This window comes from Schistocerca gregaria, chromosome 9, assembly GCF_023897955.1.
Source record: "Schistocerca gregaria isolate iqSchGreg1 chromosome 9, iqSchGreg1.2, whole genome shotgun sequence".
In the NCBI taxonomy this organism is placed as follows: domain Eukaryota; kingdom Metazoa; phylum Arthropoda; class Insecta; order Orthoptera; family Acrididae; genus Schistocerca; species Schistocerca gregaria.
The window spans coordinates 142,220,404-142,248,145 of record NC_064928.1 but is presented as its reverse complement, the minus strand read 5'-3'; the positions used below and the strand labels follow the sequence as shown (position 1 = coordinate 142,248,145).

The 27,742-nt window shown below is 41.5% G+C and overlaps 1 protein-coding gene across 1 annotated transcript in view; it reads right to left on the bottom strand.

Annotated features, from left to right (window-relative positions):
* Nucleotides 1–27,742, bottom strand: part of LOC126291714 (symplekin-like) — a 135,145-nt gene that overhangs the window by 21,357 nt on the left and 86,046 nt on the right. The window contains exons 14-17 of the mRNA XM_049985370.1: nucleotides 14,144–14,430; nucleotides 10,776–10,954; nucleotides 4,832–5,003; nucleotides 1,590–1,708 (exon numbers count right to left, since the gene is read on the bottom strand). Coding sequence (XP_049841327.1) covers nucleotides 1,590–1,708; nucleotides 4,832–5,003; nucleotides 10,776–10,954; nucleotides 14,144–14,430 — 757 coding nt within the window. The remainder of the gene's footprint in view (nucleotides 1–1,589; nucleotides 1,709–4,831; nucleotides 5,004–10,775; nucleotides 10,955–14,143; nucleotides 14,431–27,742) is intronic.

Genomic DNA, 27,742 nt, shown 5'->3' with positions numbered 1-27,742 from the left:
AGAACCTCAGATGAATTGGAAGCGAAAGTCAATCCTGTTAGTTTGTCAGGGGGAAAAAAAACCAGTAATTTAAAATAGGGAATGGTTTATCAAACACCCTTCAGTTTATCTGCACAGTGATATGCCCCACTAACCAGCTGACTATTCACTATCGATTTATTGCCATAACTGACATTCAATTCCAATAACTAACAACACTACTTCCTGTTAAGGTTACTTATAATTCATGACCCCCCCGCACCGCACATGTACACGCAACCACAGAGGATCAGTTTACGAAACTGTGTAAGATTTTTCAGAAGAATTCTACAGTGTGTGAACATAACATGCTTACAACAGTACTCAATTGTAATTTTATTTATTTATTTACTACTAACAGAACAGCTACACACCACTGCAACTATTGACTACTACAATTGGGTTCCTCTCATCCTTTTTACCTGTCCCTCCCCCGCTGAGGAAGGAACAAATACTTCTTATATCTAGGTTGCATATAACTTTTACTTTTACACACCAGTCAGCAGTAATACACATTTCACCCCCTTATGGTAAATACTGACCAGAAATTCTGTCCATAATATATCTGACAGCAATAGTTCCTATTTTTAGAAGCCAACAGTGCCGACTGCACCGGGTACACATTGGTGCAAATTGGCAGAGAGGGTGAGAGTGTGCTTGCTGCATAGCAGGTAGTCAGGGTTGCTCCCACATTCATGAATGTAATTGATGTTCATAGAGGGCACTCTTTAATCTTGGTATGGTAAGCAGTATCATTTTACGTCATTTTATGAAAACTAAAGTTTTATTGACGTCCACTGCCTATTAAATCGACACAGCTCAGGTAAATTTATGTTCATCATTCAGGTAGTGACCTTGAATAATTGTCCATATCCTTAATTTTCAATTAATATAGATAAGCACAGGTGCGCAAATTTTGTGATAAGACTGACCTGTGCAGCAGTTCTGGACACATGAAAAATTACAACTAGGTGAACAGGAGTGTTACAGGTGTAATTCACCCACATTGGATTTAATCTGACTAATGCTAAGAACAGCACACACATGCATGCCTGACAGAGAACTCGTGCCTCTGGCGGGAGGGGCCACACAATCTGTGACATAGCACCTCGATCCATATGGCCGCTCCCTCTGCAGTATGGGACCCTTACCAAGTCAATTTAATGGTTACACTATGGAAAAGCACTGCCCGTTGTGAAGAACCTTTTTCTCTAAATGTAAGAGTGCACATTCAATATGAGTAAAGAAGAACATCACATAAAATCCCCCCCCCCCCTTCTCCCCTTTTCCAACTGACTGCATAATCCATAATGACCACAAGAGAAAAATTAAGAGAAATTTGGGGCACCAACAATCCATTTTCTGAGTACCAACTCTGAATGGAGCAGGGAGGGGAACACTGTATACCTTTGACAACACACCGTACAGTGGCTTACGGTGTACAATGGTACGTGTACATGTAGATGTACATAGCAGATATTGAATATTCAGATAGCTTTAGCACTGTGCCTTGGCAAGAGTTAGTCAAATACTAGACACAGAAGAGATATCTAAATGGAGCTGATACTCACCCTTTATCACAGTCTTTAGTTCACACTTTGAAGGATCTATGCTGTGCAGAGCTATGAGCAATTCAGCTGGTGTAAGTGGAGACATGTGACTAGGCGATTCCGTATGTGTGCCGAGCAACCTGAAACAAAAGTTTTACTTCATTTTTATCTCTCCAGGAAAACTGTGAATGCAGCAGTGAGTAATCTTAAATGGCGTCAAACTAAATCCACGTACCAACAAAAACAGCATTCTGAAAACAATAGTGAACTCAGTGAGCTAGGGTGTCATTAAAAAGTGTCGCCTGATGAAGGTTAGTGATTCATGCCTTCATACTAATGCTGTTTACAGGACAAGTCCAGTGACAGTGGCAAGCTATGTTCCACATTTATGCAAAGGATCCAAATTATGAACACACAATAATATTGTTAACCCCCACACAGTATAGTCTTAACTGCAGTGGTATTAGAGGACCAGCACTAGAAATATTCTAACAAAATGGACTACCTTGCTCCTCAAGTCCCGCTTTTGGGGAAGTTATGTTCATGCATTTGAACACAAATGTATGAAAATTCCTACAACTTGAGTACATACCACTGCAAGTGAATTGAACAAAAAATGTGCCTCCAACAACTGTAGAACAACAGTGTGAATGAGAAGTACCTAACTCATCAATTTTAGAGTGAAGTATCCAATACGCACATCAAATGGACAATAATATTACTCAGCATATAAAGTCTAGTAACGCAGCTGATTGTAGATATCATCCTAGCTGTGGTACTGATGTGTGAAATGTTAGTGTTGAATCTCGTGTTGACTAAGTACCTCACTATCTTCACATACTTTATTATCATAAAGTTTGGTCTCGCTCTTAAGGGGTGGTAACAATTATGCACATTGCAAGATACTGAACACATTACAGATCATCATAACTCACTCAAGTTATGTTCTGAAAATAAGGAATTTAATATCTCCATGACAGCACAACAATCCGACACTAAGAACTGAACAAGGACAAAAAGGCCTACTTTAGGGAGCAAACCAGACATTTGTGTTAATTATTCTGGGAATCTAGTGAACACATGATGCTAGATCACCTGACAGGAATAAAAGTCCAGAGCCGCACCATTTCACTTAGCTTTACATACCAACAAATAATCTTTATATTTATGAAATGATTTCTCAAGTGAACTACTCCTTTTAGATGCCAATCAATTTCGACAGTATATGCCAAAAGACGTGCATTTTTGAGACATTTCGAAACACACACGTATCCCTTCTACATATCTCAAGAAAGTTTGGAACCATCTATAATCAATAGCAGCAAACAAAAATTGATTTCTCTGAACAGAAAGTAAAAGTTATGTTGCGAGTCTATGTTCTAAATCCCTAGTGTAACTGGTGAGCAATGTTTATACACATGAAAAATAAAGTTATGAAGTAAGAAAAGAGTACGACTTTAGAGTAGATAGTTCAGGTGAAAAAAGATTCCGAAGGATGGGTTTGGTGGCCTTTGGTAGGGAACATCAGATAACTTCGCTGAAGTGACACACTGAAACCACAGAAAATATAAATTGGATTGTCAAACGAGGACATGAACTCCACTCCCAACCATGTTTCACTCAGATTGAGATGTAACTGTTAGCAACCAGTTAATGCTGTATCTTTGAACTGTTTAGATTTTCACCTACTTATGACATTAAAAAGTTTGAATCAAATGATGTCAAATTATGAACAAAAATACCTGACATGATAATCCTGCACCAAATATCAGTGTAAATTCACAATGTAAAAACATAGCCTATTATTTCTTTAACAGTTACTATGGCGTCCATAAGCCATACGTGCACACTTGCCTTGGCAGTTTACAACCGCCCAATGTATCCCTTATGGGCTAGTGCCTATCGAGTCCTTGAAGGTCATTAAGCATGGCATGGAAGCTATTTCATCACATAACGTGGAGGTAGTACCTTGTTCTGTTCCCAGAATACTGCACTTATCAATTTTCTAAACCTAGTGGCAATTGAAAGAAGTATGACCGACATGTTTGTAGTTCATTCACTGGTGTTTATGACGGTAAAAGCAGTGTATAGCAAACTGACAGACCGAGATCTTTGATATTTTACAAGGAGATCCAGGATCAGAAACAGAAACAGAAGATATATACAGAGAAGATTCGTTCTCCTCAGATGACAGTACCACAGGTGAATAGAGTACGTCTGTGTTTCCGTTGTCTGTAAATTGAATAGTTCATTCTCGTGTTTTGTACAATAAGTAATGCTCACATCTTCATTTCCATTTGGACTTGAGAGAATTGATACATACGTTCTTTCTCTATCCAGACAAAGGTACGGACTACCATCAGCCACCATCTGCACAAGCTGTTTCCTCTTTGTGTGTGTGTGTGTGTGTGTGTGTGTGTGTGTGTGTGTGTGTGTGTGTGTGTGTGTGTGTGTGTGTGTGTGCGCACTCGAAAAGTCAGCAATTTCGGGCAAAATTTGACAATCGGCACAACTGCCAATGTTCAGTTTCTTTGTCCACTGCACGATTTGCCACGCCAAAACCGAAACAAGCTGGTATTCTGGTAACATTGCAACAAAGAAATGTAAATACAATACAAATATAAACTCCACTAGCTGCCAAAAGTTGCTAATTTCCAGACCTGTTTTCGACGTGGGGATTTGCGAGCTGTAACTTATTCTGCATTATACTGTCAATTGGACTATGTTCCAAAATGTTTCCACGATTACCATAGCAAAATTAACTACATCGGAAACACACAAAATATTATCTGTTAAATGCATCTACCTTTAAATATTACTGTACTACTTTTGTTGATGTAGATAGAAACTATTCAAGAGAGTGCATGTAAAATTTTTTCACAATTTTCATACGTTTCTTGTTCCAATTATTTTATCTATTTTAAGTGTCTATTTTAAAATAATTTCATATTCCTATAACATACTTTTATTTCCCTTTTAAATGGTGCAAGAATCATATTCCTATCACATTTCTGTAATTTGAAATGTCATTTAGAAGCAACACAGAATGGTGTCATTTCACGGCCAAGTAGCAGGTGCGAAGAGGCCACTGTTGAATGTGTTAACACTGCCAACTCAAGCACAGGCATGTGGTGTTAAGATATGGGTTTTGTACCATTACATTTGGCAGCTAAATAGTTTTCATAGAATTATTAATTTTCAATATATTTTGAAGCAATGGGAACACTAAAATAACGTCAACTATTAGTTTTCAAACTTGTAACCTGTTGAAAACCTCCTTGACAACAACAGGGTTGAGCTTGATGAGCTTGGGCAGAGCAGCGATCACTTCCTTCTTGCTGAGACCATTCAGAACAGGAATCAGGAATCTCACGTCTGACACGCGGGTGTGGTACAGTTCTCGAACATGAGCCACAAGCTCTGCACTTGGCGGTGCTGAAAATAAGAGGCCACAGCATCAGCATACAATAAATTAAAATGAAACAAGATGCAGTCAGGAAAAATATCAGTGCTCAATCTCTCACCATAGGAGCGGATCAATCATTTATTTAAAAATGCAAATACCACACGCTATATTGTACAAGAAATAGAACAATAAGAAACAATAAATGTAGCCTGTGAGCAGGATTAGTAAACAGAGTAGAATGTTAAATATTTTGGGTGTACATACTGATGAAAGGTTTTTAAAAATATTTTTAACCCGGCTGTACCTCAGCAACAGTTAGAGATCAGTAAATGGATCCAAAGCAGCCAACAATTTGCAACAAAATATGGTTTTATTCAATCTTTTACCACGCTTTCAACAGATGTAAACCCATCTTCTTCGGACGGGTGGTGGTGGTGGGGGTGTCAACGTTTAACCTGAAAATGGTGTAAAAGTGATAAATACAAACTTAGAAACATACATGGCAAAATTTTGCATCATACAGAGACTAGATCACCATAAAGGGGTGAGAGTATCACAAATATCATAAAACATAATCAAAGGAATAAAAACTGATACAGAATTACCTGACAAGTCTTAATCAGGGGGAACACATATTTTAGAATGCATAAAGTGTGTGCTGAAAGCATATTTTCACTGAACAAATGTCAGAATGCTTCTACACTATTTGGTGTTTTTCCAGTATAAAATTTTGTAAGTACTACTTTGCATTCTTTTGGTTCTGTTTTATGATATATGATATTTTCTGTTGGGTGGGAGTAAAGACCAAAGCGAGTAAGTTTGCTCTTATCGTAATTCAACTGGACCACAGACGCAGCTGAGGTACAACACACCATCTCCCTGGAAGGTCGCATTAGCCAAGTGCTAACACAGGAAGAGATCGGTGATAAAGCCACTGCAGTAACTGCAGCATCTACACAGTAAAGTTTACAATGGCACGGTAGCTTGCTACGCATACTATGGAGTAGCAGTTTACTATCACTGATCAAGGCAAATTGCCTCGCAGATGGAAACGCCGCTGGCTGCCACTGTGGAACTAGCTGACCACATTCAAGATGCAATTGCGCCCGCATAGATAAGTGCAGTAATAGCAACAGATAACTGATAAGCAACCACAGTTGGTAGAGTACTTTCCCGTGAAAGGCAAATGCTCTAGTTCGAGCCTTGGTCCGCCACAAAGTTTTGCTCCACCAGGAAGTTTCAGATCACACACACTCCACTGTAGAGAGAAAATTTCATTCTGGGAACCACACGAGTGGTAACACCGGTAGATGACGACTGGCTTGTGGCGAAAGTCAAAATGTTGTGCCCCAACTCGTCACACTGTTATAACGTGATGGTGCCAAAAACAGTAGAGGACGATACTGACTATATTTGAAGACTAGGTCTGCCAACTGTCCAGTCGACTCAGTTGAACGACACACTTATGTTGGTATCATTGCTGTGTTGGTGATCAGGCGAAGAAGTGCACACGATCTTGTTCGTTCCCAAATGCGGCTGGCAGTCAGTAGTAGGCACAACTGACTGCCCAACATCCTCCAAGCACATGTTTGTCATCGATCACGGTTTCGGCACAAAATTCCAGGTAGACACTGGCTCGGACCGAGTATATCGCCTCTAGTGTCTACGCCTCATTGTCAGCCACCGACCACTTTTCATCTGAAAGCTGTTAATAACTCTTCAATTGCAATGTACGGCAATCTAGGGTTAGAGCTTAACTTCTAACTGTGCTGCCCATGTGTGTGTGATTTCACCATCACGGACATCAGAGATGCCGTTATCAGAACAGGTCTCCGGCTCACCACCGGCTGCTAACTGACATGGTAAATGTCTGTTTGGTCGACAGTGTGACTGGTCTTGGCATCACCAGCTTCCACCACAGTGTAGTAATACACAGTGCCAAGTCAATGAAGACTTCCAGTGGTGAGTATGTTGTACTACTAGTGACTACTCGAATCTGACCAAACCACCCAGAGACGCATACCACACGATACATTGCACCATATTAAATAATGGACGGATCCCCTGTGGTGTGCAGGCCTAGACATTTGGTTCAAGACTGCTTAACTATTGTGGAGCCAGAATTTGAGTTGATGTTACAGGAGGGCATAATAGGACCACCTAACAGAGCGTGATTCTCAGCATTGCACTTGGTGCTAAAGAAAGCTGGAGCCTGGTGCCCATGTGGCACTATCACATTTATCTCTCTAATAGTTCCAGACAGATACCCTGTACTGCTGTTCCGGGACTTCAATTGTGTGTTACATGAAGCCACCATTTTTACAGTCTTTGACTGCGCAAATGCTTACACCCAGATACCTGTAGCAACAGAAGACACATTGAAGACCACCAAAATCGTGCCTTTTGGTTTACATGAGAGCATGTTTATGACCTTCGGCTTATGCAATGAAGCACTCCTGGTGGTGAAGTGTGGAACTACTCGACTGCGATTCACTTGCTGTGCACATGTGACACTGCACTGTCACTGCACAATACAGCACTTCGCATGAGTGCATGAAGGCTTGCTTGAAAACCACTTTTCATTGCAACTGGTTGGCTGCTTTGTATTCATTTACTGAAATTAATGAAAATTTGAACTGTAGAAACATATTACTGTGTTTTTATCTACAGTCTGATGAAGCTCTCCATGGTACCCCATCCCCTGAAAAACATCTTCATAACTACTTCAGCCTACACCCATTTGAACCTGCCTAGTGTATTCAAGTCTTTATATCCCTCTACAATTTTCACCACACACACTATTTCCAACTGCAAAGCAGATGATTTATGGAAGCCTCAGGATCGGTCTTACCAATCAATTCTTTTTTTTAGTCACATTCTGCCATGGATTCCTTTTTTTCCAACTCGATTCAGCACCTATCAAAAATTATTTAAACTACTTATCTAATTTTTAAGCAATCTTCTGTACCACATTTTGGAAGCTTATATTCTCTTCTCGTCTGAACTATTATTTTCCACGTTTCATTTCTGTCCAAGTTAGTCTCCACACAAGTACCCTAAGGAAAGACTTCAAAGCACTCTTATCTATGTTCGATTTTAACAAATTTCTCTCTTCCGGAAATTTTTTCTTGTTGTAGACAGCGTACATGTTTTCAATCATTGTCACTTATTTTGCTATCCAAATAGCAAAGCACAATGAGTACTTTCAGTGTAATTTCGTCATTGAGGGAGGGGGGGGGGGGGGGGGGGAGGGGAGGGATAATGGATTGCAGTCAATTTATGTATTTATGTGAGGTGATTCAGAGGGGATTACAATGTTGTTGAAAGATGTAAAGATGTCACACCTTTCATTTCTTTCCTTAAAAATGGCTGTTAGATGACCTTCAACAAATGTAATGTTAAGGTAATAGAAGGTAGTTGGATTATTTAAGTTGATGCTGACCAAATTTTATTAGGAAATTAGGCACTAAAAGTAGTAGTACTCTTTTGTTACTTTGGCAGAAAAATAACTGTTAAGCAAGAAAGTAACTGGTTGTGGCTGAAGTAAAGAGGATACAAAATGTGGACTGGCAACATCAAATTTAAATTTAAGGATTATAAAGCTTTTTGTAGCTATCTGTTTGGAGCATAGCCTTGTATGGAAGTGAAATGTGGACAATAAACACTGCAGATAACAAGGGAATACAAATTTTTGGAGAATGCTGAAGATTTGATGCAAAGATCTAAGGTACAGAATCGAACTGAAGAGAGAAGCCATAGCCTGAGGCATCAAGGGATCAGAATTTGGTAATGGAGGGAAATGTGAGGGACCAAAAATTGTAAAGGTATACCAATACTTGACTACAGTAAGCAGATTCGAGTGGGTGTAAAGACTGCACACCATCTCCTCTCAGAGCAGCCACCTTCTAGCTTAGAAAGAAACAAACATTTAATGAGTTAACATGTCACAGAACTGACATGGGTCGATGGCAAGTTGCTAAAAGGAACAGATAGAGCCTCTTCATTCATTATCAACAGTCACTACTCACAACACTGCACAAGGATCAACACTACATTCACAATGGCTACTTACTGCTACAGCATACAAGGGTGGTCCCATTTATTTTTCAACATAATCGCTTTTCAGCTCTAGACATTTTTCCCAGCGACGTTCAATATCCTTTTTATAATGAGAACTGTCTAACTCCTCAAAACAGCCATTAACTCCCGACATCACATCTTAATTTGTTGAAAATCTTCAACCTCCGAGACAGTTTTTCAAGTTTGGGGATAGAAATTATTCAGAGGGGGCTAAATATGGCGAATAGGGTGCATGAGGTAGCAATTCAAACTTGAACCATTACTTACTATCAAAAACAGTCTTGATCAAAAATTATTTATTCTGGTGACTGGTTTCAACTACAACTGTGGTCATCTTCCGACCAATGAGTAAGAACCACCAGGAGGATGTTCTTACTCATTGGTCTGAAGAAGACCACAGTTGTGGTCGAAACCGGCCACCGGAATAAATAATTTGTGATCAAGACTGTTTCTGATAGTAAATATTTGTAATAATGTTGATCACTGTATACTCCCACAATGTATTCAAAAGTATTTAATCCATTAATTTTGGCCATTGCAATAATGGACTTGTGAGATGGTGCATTGTCCTGAAGAAACAACACTTTCTTCTTGGCCAGATGGGCAATTTTTGCTTGATTTCTTCAGCAAACGTTGCAATAAGTCTGCTTAAAACTCGCTGTTGATAATTTTCCCATTGTCAAGGTTGTCAATGTAAATTAAAACCACACGCATTCCAAAAAAAACGACGCCATGACCTTGCCTGTAGACGAAACGGTATTAGCCTTCTTTGGAGTCTGTTCTCCAATGAGTATCCACTGTTTTGATTGTTCTTTTCTTTCGGGAGTGAAGTGGTGGACCCATGTTTCATCCATGGTTATGAAAAACATCTCCACGACACTGTTTTAGCTCGATTGTGAGCAAAAGAGGCACAAACCTTGCACACAGTTTTCTCATATCCAAATTTTCAGATAATATGCAATTTACCACAATTTTTGAAATGACTACTATGTCTGCTAGCTTGTGCACTTTCAGTTGACGATCATCCAGTACCGCTTTGTGGAGTTTCTTCACTATTTCTGGAGTCATCACCTCATTTGGTTGACCCCTGCGATGCTCATCTTAACAGCTCGTACACTTCGTCTGAACCCAGCTAGCCAATATTCTACTGTTGTCAACGAAGGAGCACACTATTCCAAACCAGAATCTACCTCAGCTTTAATATCGGTTGCGCCGAGGCCTTTCTAAAGAAAATATTGTATCACATAACGATGACCAATTTTCTCCCTTTTCATAAGTTCACTCACAATGTTCACTATTGATGGCTGCCAAACAAATACTAAACAATGTGGCATCTTCAAACTTTAAACATATGCTTCATAGATCGTATACTTTCTAATCCAAGAGATATTTTTCAACAATGACTACCATCTCTTGGTCAGGCCGGGTACTTATTGGACCACCATCGTAAATACTGTTACACAGCCAAGACTGGCAACAAGTGTAAACATTCCAGTGCAGTCAGCTGACTTTCAAATATCCCAGAGGGGCCAAAGATAAAGTTTGTGATCTGCAAGTTGTGCTAATTATGACAGAATGAAGAGGTTCACAAAACAGACAAACTAGGAGAACTGCACGAAAGAAGACTTTAGACTGAAGACCACAACAAACACAACAAGTCACGCAGTCTACACTTCCAAATTCGACAACAGACAGCAAGAAGTGAAAGAGCCAGCACTCACTCTTTTCAGTGAGGATGTGGATGACGCGGGTGACGAGCGTCTCGGCACCCTTGGGGCACTCCTCCACCAGGCGGAGCAGCTGCGGGGAGTCCATGCCCATCCCTCTGACCGGCTGCTCCAGCAGGCGCAGGATGGTTCGCTTCATGTCCGCTGCCGTCTGCACGTACACTCTGGCCAATCTGCAAGCAGGCACTGCAAATAGTTTCCAGATATCTCCCCCCCCCCCCCCCCCCCCCCCATACAAACACACTACAGACAAAATAAAGCATAGCATTAATTTTTTGCATTATCCACTTTACAAACCAGTAAGCATAGCATAAGTATCCCCTTATACATCACAAAAGACCGTGACAGCAAAATCAGAGATATGAACTCTCACAGACATTTGTTAACACTCATTCTTGTCACAAACAGATTACACGGAAAGCAGAAGCAGGAGGGAGTGCACGTGTGTACATTGTGGAGTATAAATGCAAATCTGGATCCAGTGTAGATGTTACCTCTAAGTTGGCTACTTGCTGACAACCTCCTTCAGACCAATTCTTTGATAAAATCATTTACATAGTTCCTAATATGACATACTTATTCAGTTAAGAGTTCATACTGTTTGGCATTTAGCATTTCATGTCTTTTTACCTTAGTATTATAAGAGAACAGGTTTTCACCAATTTCAAAATATTACTCAAGACACATAAAAGCGGCTCTAGTTCTCAGACTTAGGAATTATTTGCATGGTTTTTGATTTTTTAAAATTGTTATTTTATGGTATAAGCACATGGTTGGGCTACTGGTCTGACTGCAGGTAGAGTACAGCATTTTTTTGTTGCAGCTTGGTAGCCTTGCCCTATTTTGCCTCAAGGAAAGGACCCCAGCGCTCATTTCATAGCAAACTGAGTGGAGCTGCCCTCGGGAAAAAAAAAGTCTCCACTTGTCTGGCACTGAACCCGGAACCTCCAGGTTCAGAGTCTAGTTCTGCATCTGCTACCACAGCCTTGTCTTCTTCATATTATATGATCTTAATGCTGCTCTCTTCTTGCTTCTTGAAGGACTATTCTTCAAGGCTGTGGTGATACATATCCTTCCAGAGAAACAACACATATCTCCACATCTTCTTACCAGGGAAATTATGAAATACAGTACCGAATGTAAAGGCACAAATATTTGTGTGTATGTTATTTTTAATTTCACATGGTGGGTGATGTCTAATGCTGACGATAGTCTTCAAGATGTAATGGTGTTCGAGTGACTTCAAGAGAGAAGCTACCTGCTCAGAAGAGGTAATAAAAATTCCACGCATTGACAATCTGTCTTGGAGATGCACAGAGATCAAAAGCATAGATATAACTGAACAATGGACATTAGCTTATAAGAACCAAGAAATGATCTTTATCACTCATTCTGATTCGATTTACTGAAAGACAAGGCCGATGTAGTCCAATTAATGTACGTTTTCTGAAGCCAATTTCACAAGTTGCTTGGTGGATAGTACAAATGTGGTGTAACAATTCTTAATTGCAACGTGAGTACAGGTGCGAGGAAAAAAGTAAAGAGGATCTCAACTACACTGAACACTACACCTGAAGGCAATAACAATTTTTAGAGTTTCAAATCCCAGAGTCTATAGTTGTTCACGTTTAACTAATGAGTAAGCAATCAAGTGCCAATGTTTACTAAGATACTTATTTGCCAAGACGTTAATTTCAAGCAACACTTAAGAACTTGAACAAAATGTTTAAATCTCAGATAAATTAACACACTGAGTACGTAATAACAATCAAACAATGGAAAATCCAGGATGGACTGTAACAATATTGTGAAAAGGAAAGTTGTTACCATATAGCGGAGATGCTGAGTTGCAGATAGGCTCAACAAAAAGACTGGCACAAATGTAGCTTTCGGCCAGTGACGCTTTTGTCAAAATTAGATGACAAGCACACACATACACACTCGTGCAAATGCAAATCACACACACGACTGCAGTCTCAGGCAATTGAGGCCTCAGTTACCTGAGACTGCAGTCATGTGTGTGTGTGTGTGTGTGTGTGTGTGTGTGTGTGTGTGTGTGTGTGTGTGTGTGTGTGTACGCGCGCGCACGCTTGTCGTCTAATTTTGATTAAGCCCTCACTGGCCGAAATCTATATTTGTGACAATCTTTTTGTTGTGCCTATCTGCGACTCAGCATCTCCACTATACGGTGAGTAGCAACTTTCCTTTTCACAATACTGAGTAGGTACTAACTCTTGATGTCAAGTCTCCTGCAAAAATCTGTAATTTAACTTTTTTGCGTAACTGGATGAAAAAAGATTGAATCTGCAACAAGGTTTCATCATAGGACTATTCCACCCAAAGGAACAGTTAAAGAAGGTGTACATTTGGCATAGTCCACTGTAATGGGAAGGAATGAAAAGAAAGAGACTTAAGAACTAAGGGTAGTCAAATTTTTAGTAGTCTTGAAAAGTTAGTTACATAATTAACATTCTTTGTTTGCTACACAAATGCTCACACTCAATGAAAAAGCCCACTGAACAGCAACATGAACATTGCAGGCACATAAAGCCAATCCAGATGACTTCTTTAGCCACTTAATCACCATGGACAAGTGCTGGGTGTACCTGTACGACCCTGAGACAAAGGAGCAAAGCAGGCAGTGGAAATGCGTGGAGCAAAGCAGGCAGTGGCAATGCGTGGATTCACCATCGTAAAAGAGCAAATCTGAACCCGTGTTGGCCAAGGTTAGTAAGTGTTTTCGGAACTGCCACATGGTGCGGATAATAGTTTATGCTCGTCATCACAGGAGCACAACATCAAATTCCCAAGATGAAGCATTGCAGCAATCTGCCTTTGCTCCACAACAACCCCTATCTCGTTATGTACAGGAACAGGAAAACACACACACACACAGACACACACACACACACACACACACACACACACACACCTTCTTTTGGGTTATCAAACTGCCTCACCCAATGTGTTTTCCAGAACTGCTTTACCTTTCCTCAGATGAAGGAACCCTTTTATAGCAGGCATTTGCGTAATGACGACAATGTGGCTATCAATGTGCAAACATTTCCTGAACAGTGAAAATACAGATTTCTGGGGCCGAGGTTTCTGACAAGTTGTCCACCACCAGAAGAAATTTGTCTCACTAAAGGGTGAATGAATATGTAGAGAACAACTAACACCAAGTTTCACCAAGTTTATACTCTATAGAAAGAACATGGGATTTTATCTGCTGTGCACTATCCATGAATAAGGAAACTACAGGATAAGAAACACTCGCACGTATTGATACAAACGTATGCTCTTCCCTCAGGGCTTGCTGAAGTACTGAGCAGTCAGAAAAGGCAGCTTTGCCAGTCACTCACTCGTGAATCATCTCCTCATTCAGTGGCAGCAGTGCGAGGTACAGGTAGAGGCAGGCACGCACGGCCTCCTCGCTCCAGGGAGTTGCTGCAACTTCACCAGTCGTACTTCGGCACTCTATTACAGGTATTGTCGACTTCTGTCGGCCGCGGTCCGGTCCGAACAGCACATCAGGTGGGCTCGGCAGGCGGAGGAAGCTCAAGTACAGCATTGCGTACTCCTCGATGATTGATCGCAGTTCCCCACGCTCGTAGAGCTGCGTAACGGCATCCAGAGCCCTCGTTCGAACCTGTACAGTGATCAGAACACATTCCAGCATTTGATATATTAGGTTCTCTCAGCACGATTGATTAATGGCAGGCTTCCAGGCTGTCAGATCGGTTTTCATTTCCACTTTTACACAATATTTCAATAACTGACCAGGGTGGCTACTCAGAGGATGGAGGACAGGGGTGGGGGGTGGGGGGGGGGCAGATGACAGAAAAAATAGACCCAGAGAATTTCAGGGTAAAGGGGAGGGAGTGGTGGGATTGTGTGTAGGAGGTGAGACACCATACCATTCCTCATTCTTTTGGCTGCCAAACCCTATTTTACAACATAATCTCTGTTCCGACCGAATGCCGCCGTTGGACAAGCAGCTGCAGCAGCAAGTCGTATAACCCTAGCTTACTTATTTGTTAGATAGTTTAATTAATTTCTTTGCGTGTTTTTGGGTACTTGCATTATTTAATTCATATATTTCGGGCGTATTATAGTATTTGACAGTTGTAGCATCGCGCTTTAGTGTTTACTTCGTAGATTCTTATTTAAATTGCATGTGAGTTTTGTATAGGAGGTGCAATTTCGAGTTTTAGTTACTGTAATCGTAAGTTCAGCAGATTGTAGCGCAGTCGTTAGGCATTTCTACAGGTTAGTTGATACATTCTTTGCGTGTTCCGCTTGCGTTATCTAGGCACGGACTCGTGTTTCGGTAACTGTTGTTAAACATCGATTAGAATGGATGGGGACTGCGATTGCTGTGTTCGGATGACGGCTGACTTGGCATCCCTTCGCTCACAGCTGCAATCGGCGCTGACTTCGGTCGGGCAGCTTGAGGCTGTTGCCAATGGGCACCACTGTGGGGAGCCGGACTCTGGTATCACGGGGATGTCAATCTCGTCCCGTCTGTCCCCAGATCGGTCTGCCACTGTGGTTACCCCGGTTGCTGCCCGCAGTGGGGCTGAGCCCTCGCCTGTGGTTGATTGGGAGGTCGTTCCAAGGTGTGGCAGGCAGCGAAAGGCGTCCCCGGAGGCTGATCAGAAAGCCTCCCCGGTGCGTCTGACAAACCGGTTTCAGGCACTGTCTCTGGCTGAGCCAGATGCAGCTGCCTGCCCTGTTTCAGAGGATCATTCTCAGCCTTCAAGGTCCGGGCAATCGCAGAGGGTGGGCTTACTGGTAGTTGGGAGCTCCAATGTTAGGCGCGTAATGGGGCCCCTTAGGAATACGGCGGCTAAGGAGGGGAAGAAATCCAGTGTGCACTCCGTGTGCATTCCGGGAGGAGTCATTCCTGATGTGGAAAGGGTCCTTCCAGATGCTATGAAGAGCACAGGGTGCAGCCAGCTGCAGGTGGTGGCACATGTCGGCACTAATGACGTGTGTCGCTTTGGATCTGAGGAAATTCTCTCTGGATTCCAGCGGCTATCTGATTTGGTGAAGGCTGCCGGTCTTGCTTACGAGATGAAGGCAGAGCTCACCATCTGCAGCATCGTTGACAGAACCGACTGCGGACCTTTGGTGCAGAGCCGGGTGGAGGGTCTGAATCAGAGGCTCAGATGGTTTTGCGACCGTATTGGTTGCAGATTCCTAGACTTGCGCCATAGGGTGGTGGGGTTTCGGGTTCCGCTGAATAGGTCAGGAGTTCACTACACTCAGCTGGCAGCTACACGGGTAGCGGAGGCTGTGTGGCGTGGACTGGGCGGTTTTTTAGGTTAGAAGGCCTCGGGAAAGTGCGGGATGGGCTGCAATGTCAAAGGGTGCTTGGCAATTACAGGACGTGCTTGGATCAAGGAACAGTCGGAATTTTAGTTGTAAATTGTTGTAGTTGCGCTCGAAAAGTCCCTGAGCTTCAAGCGCTAATAGAAAGCACAGAAGCTGATATTGTTATAGGTACAGAAAGCTGGCTAAAGCCTGAAATAAGTTCTGCAGAAATTTTTACGGAGTCTCAGACGGTGTTCAGGAAAGATAGATTAGGCAGAATTGGTGGTGGAGTGTTTGTGTCTGTCAGTAGTGGTTTATCTAGTAGTGAAGTCGAAGTAGACACTCCGTGCGAATTGGTGTGGGTGGAGGTTATACTTAACAGCCGAATTAAGTTAATAATTGGCTCCTTCTACCGACCCCCAGACTCCGATGATACAGTTGCTGAACAGTTCAGAGAAAGTTTGAGTCTCGTAACAAATAAATACCCCACTCATACGGTTATAGTTGCTGGGGACTTCAACCTACCCTCGGTATGTTGGCAAAAATACTTGTTCAAAACCAGTGGTAGGCAGAAAACGTCTTCCGAGATTGTCCTAAATGCATTCTCCGAAAATTATTTCGAGCAGTTAGTCCACGAACCCACGCGAATTGTAAATGGTTGCGAAAACACACTTGACCTCTTGGCCACAAACAATCCAGAGCTAATAGAGAGCATCATGACTGATACAGGGATTAGTGATCACAAGGTCATTGTAGCTAGGCTCAATACCATTTCTTTTAAATCCATCAGAAACAAACGCAAAATAATTTTATTTAAAAAAGCGGATAAAGTGCCACTAGAAGCCTTCCTAAAAGACAATTTCCATTCCTTCCGAACTGACTATGCGAATGTAGACGAGATGTGGCTCAAATTCAAAGATATAGTAGCAACAGCAATTGAGATATTCATACCTCATAAATTGGTAAGAGATGGAACGGATCCCCCGTGGTACACAAAAAAAGGTCCGAACGCTGTTGCAGAGGCAACGGAAAAAGCATGCGAAGTTCAGAAGAACGCGAAATCCTGAAGATGGGCTAAAATTTACAGACGCGCGAAATTTGGCACGTACTTCGATGCGAGATGCCTAATAGGTTCCACAACGAAACATTGTCTCAAAATTTGGTAGAAAATCTGAAGAAATTCTGGTCGTATGTAAAGTACACAAGCGGCAAGACGCAGTCAATACCTTCGCTGCGCAGTGCCGATGGTACTGTTATCGACGACTGTGCCGCTAAAGCGGAGTTATTGAACGCAGTTTTCCGAAATTCCTTCACCAGGGAAGACAAATGGAATATTCCAGAATTTGAAACACGAACAGCTGCTTGCATGAGTTTCATAGAAGTAGATACCTTAGGGGTTGCGAAGCAACTCAAATCGCCTGATACGGGCAAGTCTTCAGGTCCAGATTGTATACCGATTAGGTTCCTTTCAGATTACGCTGATACTATAGCTCCCTACTTAGCACTCATATACAACCGCTCGCTCACCGATAGATATGTACCTACAGATTGGAAAATTGTGCAGGTCGCACCAGTGTTCAAGAAGGGTAGTAGGAGTAATCCATTTAACTACAGACCTATTATCATTGACGTCGGTTTGCAGTAGGGTTTTGGAGCATATACTGTATTCAAACATTATTAATCACCTCGAAGGGAACGATCTATTGACACGTAATCAGCATGGCTTCAGAAAACATCGCTCTTGTGCAACGCAGCTAGCTCTTTATTCGCACGAAGTAATGGCCGCTATCGACAGGGGATCTCAAGTCGATTCCGTATTTCTAGATTTCCGGAAAGCTTTTGACACCATTCCTCACAAGCGACTTCTAATCAAGCTGCGGAGCTATGGGGTATCGTCTCAGTTGTGCGACTGGATTCGTGATTACCTGTCAGGAAGGTCGCAGTTCGTAGTAATAGACGGCAAATCATCGAGTAAAACTGAAGTGATATCAGGTGTTCCCCAGGGAAGCGTCCTGGGACCTCTACTGTTCCTGATCTATATAAATGACCTGGGTGACAATCTGAGCAGTTCTCTTAGACTGTTCGCAGATGATGCTGTAATTTACCATCTAGTAAGGTCATCCGAAGACCAGTATCAGCTGCAAAGCGATTTAGGAAAGATTGCTGTATGGTGTGTCAGGTGGCAGTTGACGCTAAATAACGAAAAGTGTGAGATGATCCACATGAGTTCCAAAAGAAATCCGTTGGAATTCGATTACTCGATAAATAGTACAATTCTCAAGGCTGTCAATTCAACTAAGTACCTGGGTGTTAAAATTACGAACAACTTCAGCTGGAAGGACCACATAGATAATATTGTCGGGAAGGCGAGCCAAAGGTTGCGTTTCATTGGCAGGACACTTAGAAGATGCAACAAGTCTACTAAAGAGACAGCTTACACTACACTCGTTCGACCTCTGTTAGAATATTGCTGCGCGGTGTGGGATCCTTACCAGGTGGGATTGACGGAGGACATCGAGAGGGTGCAAAGAAGGGCAGCTTGTTTTGTATTATCGCGTTATAGGGGAGAGAGTGTGGCAGATATGATACACGAGTTGGGATGGAAGTCATTACAGCATAGACGTTTTTCGTCGCGGCGAGACCTTTTTACGAAATTTCAGTCACCAACTTTCTCTTCCGAATGCGAAAATATTTTGTTGAGCCCAACCTACATAGGTAGGAATGATCATCAAAATAAAATAAGAGAAATCAGAGCTCGAACAGAAAGGTTTAGGTGTTCGTTTTTCCCGCTCGCTGTTCGAGAGTGGAATAGTAGAGAGATAGTATGATTGTGGTTCGATGAACCCTCTGCCAAGCACTTAAATGTGAATTGCAGAGTAGTCATGTAGATATAGATGTAGATGCCTTATGCTACCCTACTGGAAGGGCTTGTATGCCCGCATGGCACCACTCGACTGGTCGATGTCAAAGCAGATATCTTGCTGCATCAATAAGGTTCCCATCATTTATGGACTGCTTCCCACATAGTGCGTACTTCATTGGGCCAAAGAGAACGAAGTCGAAAGGTGTAGGATCTGGGCTGTAGGGTGGATGAGGAAAATCAGTCCAAAGATGTTTTGTTAGCTCCTCTCATGTGCACAGACCTGTGTGAGGACTTGTGTTGTCACTGAGGAATAGAAACTGGTTTTTATTTTTGTGACCATGAACACATTGCAGGTGTCACAGCTGCGTGTGGCTGGCTGGCAGGTATGCAGGAGCTCTGACACATTTATGTGGCCTTGTTGCGATGATCACAGACACCTCACACAATAATGCACTGTGCTTCACTGCCAGGTCTCCACAGTGCTTCACTGCCAGGTCTTCGCAGACATTCTGCACTATGAATATCTACACTGCTATGCTTTTCTGCCAAAAGAAACTCTACAACAGTTCTCTGCTTGAAATGCACCTCTATTACAGATGCCACTTTAAAGGCAACTCCTTTGGTTCCATCAGATTCATCTGGTCCTACTCCAAATCTCATGCCACTTTCCTTGACGTTGACTTCCATCCGTCCAATAGCCAGCTTCACACATCCGTCCACATCAAACCCACCAACAAGCAACAGTACCTCCATTAAGACAGCTGCCACCCATTCCATATCAAACGGTCCCTTCCCTACAGCCTAGGTCTTCGTGGCAAATGAATCTGCTCGTCCTGAATCCCTCAACCGTTACACCAACAACCTGAAAACAGCTTTCGCATCCCACAATTACCCTCCTGACCTGGTACAGAAGCAAATAACCAGAGCCACTTCCTCATCCTCTCAAACCCAGAACCTCCCACAGAAGAACCCCAAAAGTGCCCCACTTGTGACAGGATACTTTCTGGGACTGGATCAGACTCTGGATGTGGCTCTCCAGCAGGGATACGACTTCTTCAAATCCTGCCCTGAAATGAGATCCATCCTTCACGAAATCCTCCCCACTCCACCAAAAGTGTCTTTCGGCCGTCCACCTAACCTTCGTAACCTCTTGGTTCATCCCTATGAAATCCCCAAACCACCTTCCCTACCCTCTGGCTCCTACCCTTGTAACCACCCCTGGTGTAAAACCTGTCCCATGCACCCTCCCACCACCACCTACTCCAGTCCTGTAACCTGGAAGGTGTACACGATCAAAGGCAGAGCCACATGTGAAAGCACCCACGTGATTTAACAACTAACCTGCCTACACTGTGAAGCTTTCTATGTGGGAATGACCAGCAACAAACTGTCCATTCACATGAACGGACACAGGCAGACAGTGTTTGTTGGTAATGAGGATCACCCTGCGGCTAAACATGCCTTGGTGCACGGCCAGCACACCTTGGCACAGTGTTACAACATCCGGGTTATCTGGAAACTTCCCACTGACACCAACCTATCGCAACTCCGGAGATGGGAACTTGCCCTTCAATATATCCTCTCTTCCCGTTACCCACCAGGCCTCAACCTTTGCTAATTTCAAGTTGCCGCTGGTCATACCTCACCTGTGATTCAATAACATCTTTGCCTGTGTACTTCCGCCTCGACTGACATCTCTGCCCAAAATCATTGCCTTTACATATGTATTGGAATGACTCCTTACCCTCTCCTTCAAAGCCCACATCCTTTCGTCTTTCCCTCTCCTTCCCTCTTTCCGGATGAAGCAACCATGGGTTGCGAAAGCTTGAAATTTGTGTGTGTGTTTGTGTTTTTTATTGTCTCTATCAACGTACCAAGGCTTTCGTTTGGTAAGTTACAGAATCTTTGTCTTTAGATATATTTTTTCCACTTGGAATGTTTCCCTCTAATGTGGGTGCGCGTGCAAGCGCTGCGTTGCTTATTGAATGTCCCTTGTAAAACGCGTGATTCATCCAACTCAATAAAATTAAATTTCAATGATAAGTTGAAACCATTGAATCTCCTGAAATTCTGCGAGTTTTTTTTTTTTTTTTTTTTTTTGGTACAATGTAATTCCCTGAGAATTACATGTTTACCAGAAGAATCCCCACCTTGATAACTGTCATCTTCTTCAGGTGCAGGCGGTTATGCTGTGACATGTACTCGGTGCCTGGACTCCATCTGGACTGAACTGTTATCAGTCTCTACCTTCCTTCAGTGTGTTAATTAAGAAAAGAGTGAATGGATTCACATGTCACAGTCTATGCAGAACACCCACACACAAAGCACTCTGTCTCCAAACCTTGAGCCAGTACCATCCATCACAAAGAAATTCAGTACTAAAGACTCGCGTCCACAGAGCTCTAATACTTTCAGACAATGAAAGCAATGACAAATGAGTGGGTCGCCAGGCATTCCAGTCAAAATCAAGAACACCTGAGAAAGAGGTTGAAAAGAAAGATAAAGAGAAGCCAAGAAGCACTTATTTACTTATGCCGACTCAATATTCGGAAAGACCAGTTGCCTACGGAAAGCTGGCATTCAGTGTATTTCACTGCCATCAATAAAGTCTTCTTTGCAATATTAAAGGCAATTTAGGTCTCCAAAAGCCACAGAATACCACATTCTGTGCAAATGTGGCATGTATTATGTGGGGTAGACTATTAGAACAGTTGAGGAGAAAGACGTGGAACATCAGTGACACCCTCAACTAAAGCAACATAGCAGACCAGCTGTTGCCAAGTACTGCCTCAAATATAACCACAAAGTGAAATACGACAAGAGCAGTACTTTGGTGCAAATGCAAAGTTTCTGGAACAGGATAATTGAGGATACTATAAAAATAAATATATCCGAACACCCAACAAACTGAGATATAGGTTACAATTGAAGGAAGGTTTAGGCTCTGGCATTCAGTGTGCTAAGCTCTCAGCAGCCATCACCCCCACCAGAGCTACGAAGTGTTTAGAGAATGCGCGTTTTCACGGAACAGCGCAGGCTGTGAAAAACGAATGAGCATCAGGGGGGGAGTTGAAATCAGCTATAAATAACAGTACTTCACAGTCTGGTCGGAGTCAAGATAGCAAATACAAATAATGATGTAACTCACAGCACCGGAACAAGATGACTGGGTCAGCAGTCTACATATTGTGCAAAAATGGAAAAATATATACTTGGTTGAACACAATGAAGTAAACTGTTAAGTTATAACTGTCACAAAAGAGAGTCAACTGAAATGTAGATACCTTATATTAAATGGATTGTTTCACAAGAAAAATTAATGGCTTTACCGTATCAGTGGACTGTAATACTGTTACAGCATAAATAATGGAACCTTGAGAAGGTGGCTAGTCAAACCAAATTATGCAACATGTCGTAACTAAATTCTTTACAGAATAATGTGTCGTCCCAGTGAAAATTCGTTAGTGAATGAAAGCTGTTTATGGTGACTGTGTAGGAGAGAGCACTGTGCACCATTGGTCCACTAGACTTGGAGACAACATCTGACTTCTGTGACAAACAGTTTAACAGCCCTTGACAGCAATGGTGGTCTTTAATATGGAACACCAGGCAATTCAGACAGTTACATCACAGTGCTGAAAGCTTTGGACGATGACTAACGTGAGTCCAAAAGCAAAATGCAAATGCTTTCCTTCAAGGTGACAATGCCAAACCACACACACCTGACATTACCACCACAGCACAATTTCAGAGACTGAAATTCACCACTATATGGTATCCTATATACAGCCTAGATTTGGCACAATCTGACTGCTTCTGACAATGGAAGGAGGTCTGCAAGGGCACATTATAAATTTGATGGAGATGAGAGCTGTGGGGTTGGTTGCAGCAACAGTGTTATTTTTTCCACGTGTTTCAGAAAACTATTTAATTGTTGGCTGAACCATATCTAATTGTCTGTTAACATGGGCAAAAGCAAATATTTATAATTAAAGAGCATATTCTGATGATTATCTCTGTGTTTGATTTGTTAGAATATTCTCATCATTGCTTTTCATTCAGCACAAGTGCATCAAGAGATAACAGTACAAACCATTCCAAAAGAGAAACATCATACAAACCTATCCTCTGTATGTGAAGATTTTCAAGTCACAATTATCTGAAACAGCCAAGATCAACTGCAAATAGAAAACATAAATCTGAGTGGAGAGAATTCATAATTAGGTATGGATGACTAGGTAACAGAATAATAGAATGGTAGATCCTGCCAGGAGGTTAGACATAGAATTGCACATCAAAATGAGGAAGTCATGATGGTTGGTTTAACAGATTGTTCACTTGTTGCATTTTACTGACCAGTTCCCCTTGTGATTTAGCTCAAAACTGTCACTGTCTAAGTGCAATGCATTTTTCAGCTTTTGAACATTTATGTTGTGTTGCTGATCACAGCACATCTCTACAGCTTCCTAAAAATATGCACAAGCATTCATTAAAATGTAGGCAAGCACCACTACCTTTCTTTGCTGTTACAAACTGTTTAGAATCATCTTCACAAAGAACAGTCTAGTAAACAAATGGTGAACTACCTCAGTGGACATGCAGGATAGCACAGCCTCTATAGATCCACAAGCCATGATAGGCCAGGCAAAAATCACAAGGAATGTGCAAATGCTCCATTCTGTTCCTAGCAGACAATGGTGCAGATTCACAGTAATAAGGAGAGAAGTAGGGATGAGAAAATAACGTGTAGGTGTGTTGGTGGAATAAAAGACGTGTTGTACTAGTGGGAGCAGGGAAGGAGGTAAGTAGGTGGCATACAGTGACCAGCAAAGTTTTATACCAGGGGAATTACAGCAACAAAGAATATATTGCAGGGACATTTCCCACTTGCACAATTCACCTCACAAGCAGTATCTTTCTTTTTATTTTTCTTTGAATTCTGTATTTGTTACCAAATGGAAATGCTAGTTAACACATTTATAACAATCTTTTTAAATAAAGATAACATGTTTCAATTTTTTTATGAATCTCAAGAAAATGAATTAAAATTTGATACAGAAATGCAAACTGTCTTATTCCTAAATGGTGGGAAGAGGGGGGGGGGGGGGGGGGGAGATGCTTGCACGTACACCCATCCATCAATAATACTAGTCAATCTATTGACATAAGAAAAGGAATTTATTTTCTGATATGCATTTTAGTACCAAATTTTGATTTAGTGACAATACTCACATTTTCACACCACCAGTGATTAAAATAAAAAAGTCAAAAAATGTTACTTTTATTAAAAAAATAAAGCAAGTGCTATTAGTGAGAACTGAGACAGTAACTATACATTTAGAAGACACGGATACGGGATACTCTGTTAAAATGCTAGAAAGGACTGAACTCCCTTACATAAACTGCTTCAAACTTATGATTACTTCACAAACAAGTTAATGTGTTCAATATTGGACATTAATAAGAAAGAAAGAGTTCACAGAAGTTCAAAATTGTGTCTAAAGTTTGATGGAAGTAGCTAAGTGGTCTCATTACCAAACACTAGATGAGTATAGTCTGGGTAATTTGCACTCTATTTTAAGTGAAAGCTGGTTTTTCATTCATCTCAACATCTCAATGTTTATGTCATCCTTCCTTTCGAACTGCATCTCTTACAATTACATAAATTTGCAAGTGTCTTCAATGTATATGTGGGTACCATCTGCAAAATGTTTTGCAAATAGAATTATTGGTAAATAAATAACAAATTGAAACATTGTGCCTGATGCTTAAGTTTACAGCACGAACAGCGAAAACACAGAAAGTGATAAACTGTTTTTAACATTTTGGGGTGGGATTGAGCAAGAAAAAATAATTGCGAAGGTTTGAAATTGTGTGTAAAGTTTGTTGGAAGTTGTGTTATTCATGCACTTAATTTTGTTACCTGATTCACTGTGTTAAACCTTTACCACAAGATTATACTTCTTTATGGAGAGAGTATGATGGCATTTTCAATAGTTAAATTAGGCCAATAATTACATGAAATACTGAAAATCAAATTTTTGTTGCCCCCTGATAGTCGTTAAGATAGGCTACGTGCAACCTGAGCGTGCTTTGGGTTAGCCGTTTAGTGATATAAATGTCTCTGACAGACCTTCAAATCGTGCACATGTTAACAAAACTGAAGAGAGATCCGTTTGTAAGATTTCCTTGTTAGCTATTACCTCGTTTTATTGAAAACTGTTTTAATTTGCACAATTTTACATTTCACTTCCAGGCAGGTCCTATCATTTGAAGATACTCAAAGGTACTACCTCATTTCCAATTACATCCATCCTTATTCACATACAATTTTTGCACTTTACAACATACCAAAATTTCAGTTTCTGCTTTTTATTTTCATATTATATGTTTTGATACACCCTGTGAATGACTCCTAGGCCTTTAGAAGGCTGTGTCCCAATTATATTAACATATATAAGCATAATAATCTAAGAATGGAAAATGCAGGATAGAATAAGACAATATTATGAAATGCATAGTTGCTACTAATAATATAGGGGAGATGATGCTAAGTCCCAGATAGGCACAACAAAATGATTGTCAGAAAGTAGGGCCAACAAGGCTTTCATCAAAAATAGACCCCCCCCCCCAACACACACACACACACACACACACACACACACACACACACACACACACACACACACACACACACACTCTTTTTGTTGTGCCTACCTGTGATTCAGAATCTCTGTTGTATGATGAATAGCAACTATTATTTTGATAATAATCTAAGAATTTTTCTGCTTTCCCTTTCATAGCTGTTCCCTCCAGATACGTATCACTACATGTTTATATTAGATCTCTACTGTATAAATTAAAAAGGAAGGGACAACATCTTTATACATTCTCACAAGTTATGTTTCGCTGTCTTATCTTGATAACTTCTGAGTAAGACATGATAAGCTGCTCAGTTATTTTTCCCAACTCAGTAATCTACCTTACAACTTCCATTATCTTCAGCCAATATACACTATGTGATCTAAAGTACCGGGACATCGCAAAAAACATCTGTTTTTCATATTAGGTGCATTGAGCTGCCACATACTGTCAGGTACTCCATATCAGTGACCTCAGTAGTCATTAGACATCATGAGAGAGCAGAATGGGACGCTCCATGGAACTCACGGACTTTTAACCTAATCAGGTGATTGGGTGTCACTTGTGTCCTACATCTGTACACGAGATTTCCACACTGCTAAACATCCCTAGGTCTACTGTTTCCGAAGTGATAGTGAAGTGGAAACGTGAAGGGACAGCACAAAAGTGTACAGGCCAACCTTGCCCTTTGACTGACAGAGACTGCCGACAGTTGAAGAAGGTCATAATGAGTAATAGGAAGACATCTATCCAGACCATCACATAGGAATTCCAAACTGCACCAGGACCCACTGCAAGCACAGTTAGACAGGAGGTGAGAAAACTTGGAGGTCATTGTCGAGTGGCTGCTCATAAGCCAAACATCATGCCGGTAAATGTCAAACTATGCCTTGCTTGATGCAAGGAGCGTAAACATTGGACGATTGAACAGTGAAAAAACGTTGTGTGGAGTGACGAATCACAGTACACAATCTAGCAATTTGTTGGCAGGGTGTACATATGGCAAATGCCCAGTGAACGTCATCTGACAGCATGGGTAGTGCCAACAGTAAAATTCGGAGGTGGTGGTGTTATGGTGTGGTCACGTTTTTCACGGAGAGGGGCTTGCACCCCTTGTTGTTTTGCGTCGCACTATCACAGCACAGGCCAATACTGATGTTTTAAGCACCTTCTTGCTTCCCACTGTTGAAGAGCAATTCGGGGATGGGGATTGTACCATTCAACACGATCGAGCACCTGTTCATAATGCATGGTCTGTGGTGGATTGGTCACATGACAATAACATCCCTGTAATGGACTGGCCTGCATCATATGAAACATCTTTTGGATGTTTTGGAACACTGACTACATGCCAGGCTGCACCAGCCAACATCGATACCTCTCCTCCGTGAAGAATGGGCTGCCATTCCCCAATAAACCTTCCAGCACCTGACTGAACGTATGCCTGCATTAGTGGAAGCTGTCATCAGGACTAAGGGTGGGCCAACACCATATTGAATTCCAGCATTACCAATTGAGGGCGCCACAGATTTGCAAGTCATTTTCAGCCAAGTGTTCGGGTACTTTTGGTCACATCATGTACACTGTCAAAAGCTTTATTGAAGTCAAATAACCTACAAATGAGAGTATATAAATTGTGAGCATTTATTCATACAGTTTTCTTAAGCTAATTATTACCTCTCTAGTTCCTCATCCTTCCTAAATCCAAATTGATCTTCAAGGAGGTTTTGTGCGAGATTCTGTCACTTCTGATGCTCATCAACATCTCCTAAATATAGCATAGAAAGCTTGCTTTGCTATGATCTTCACACTTGTCTGATGTGGTTGTTTTAGGTATTCATAACACAAATTAATTTTTAACAGTAATGGAAATTCCTGGCTGGAGCAATACGTTAATTTACAGAAAGGCAACCATTCATCATAGCGAATCGATGTGTGGAGCACAGAGAGAGAAAACAGAAAACAGCATTCCTGTAGGGGTGGTAACCCCATAACGCAGGTGTGTTAGTGACTCTAAAATGAGTTTCTTGTATGGAGATGCAGAACGGTTTCTCCTGGACCAGGAGCTGTATTACTTCCAAATGTGATTTTGTATCCATTTAAATTCCATTGCAACACAAAAGTTCCTGAGGAAGCCAAT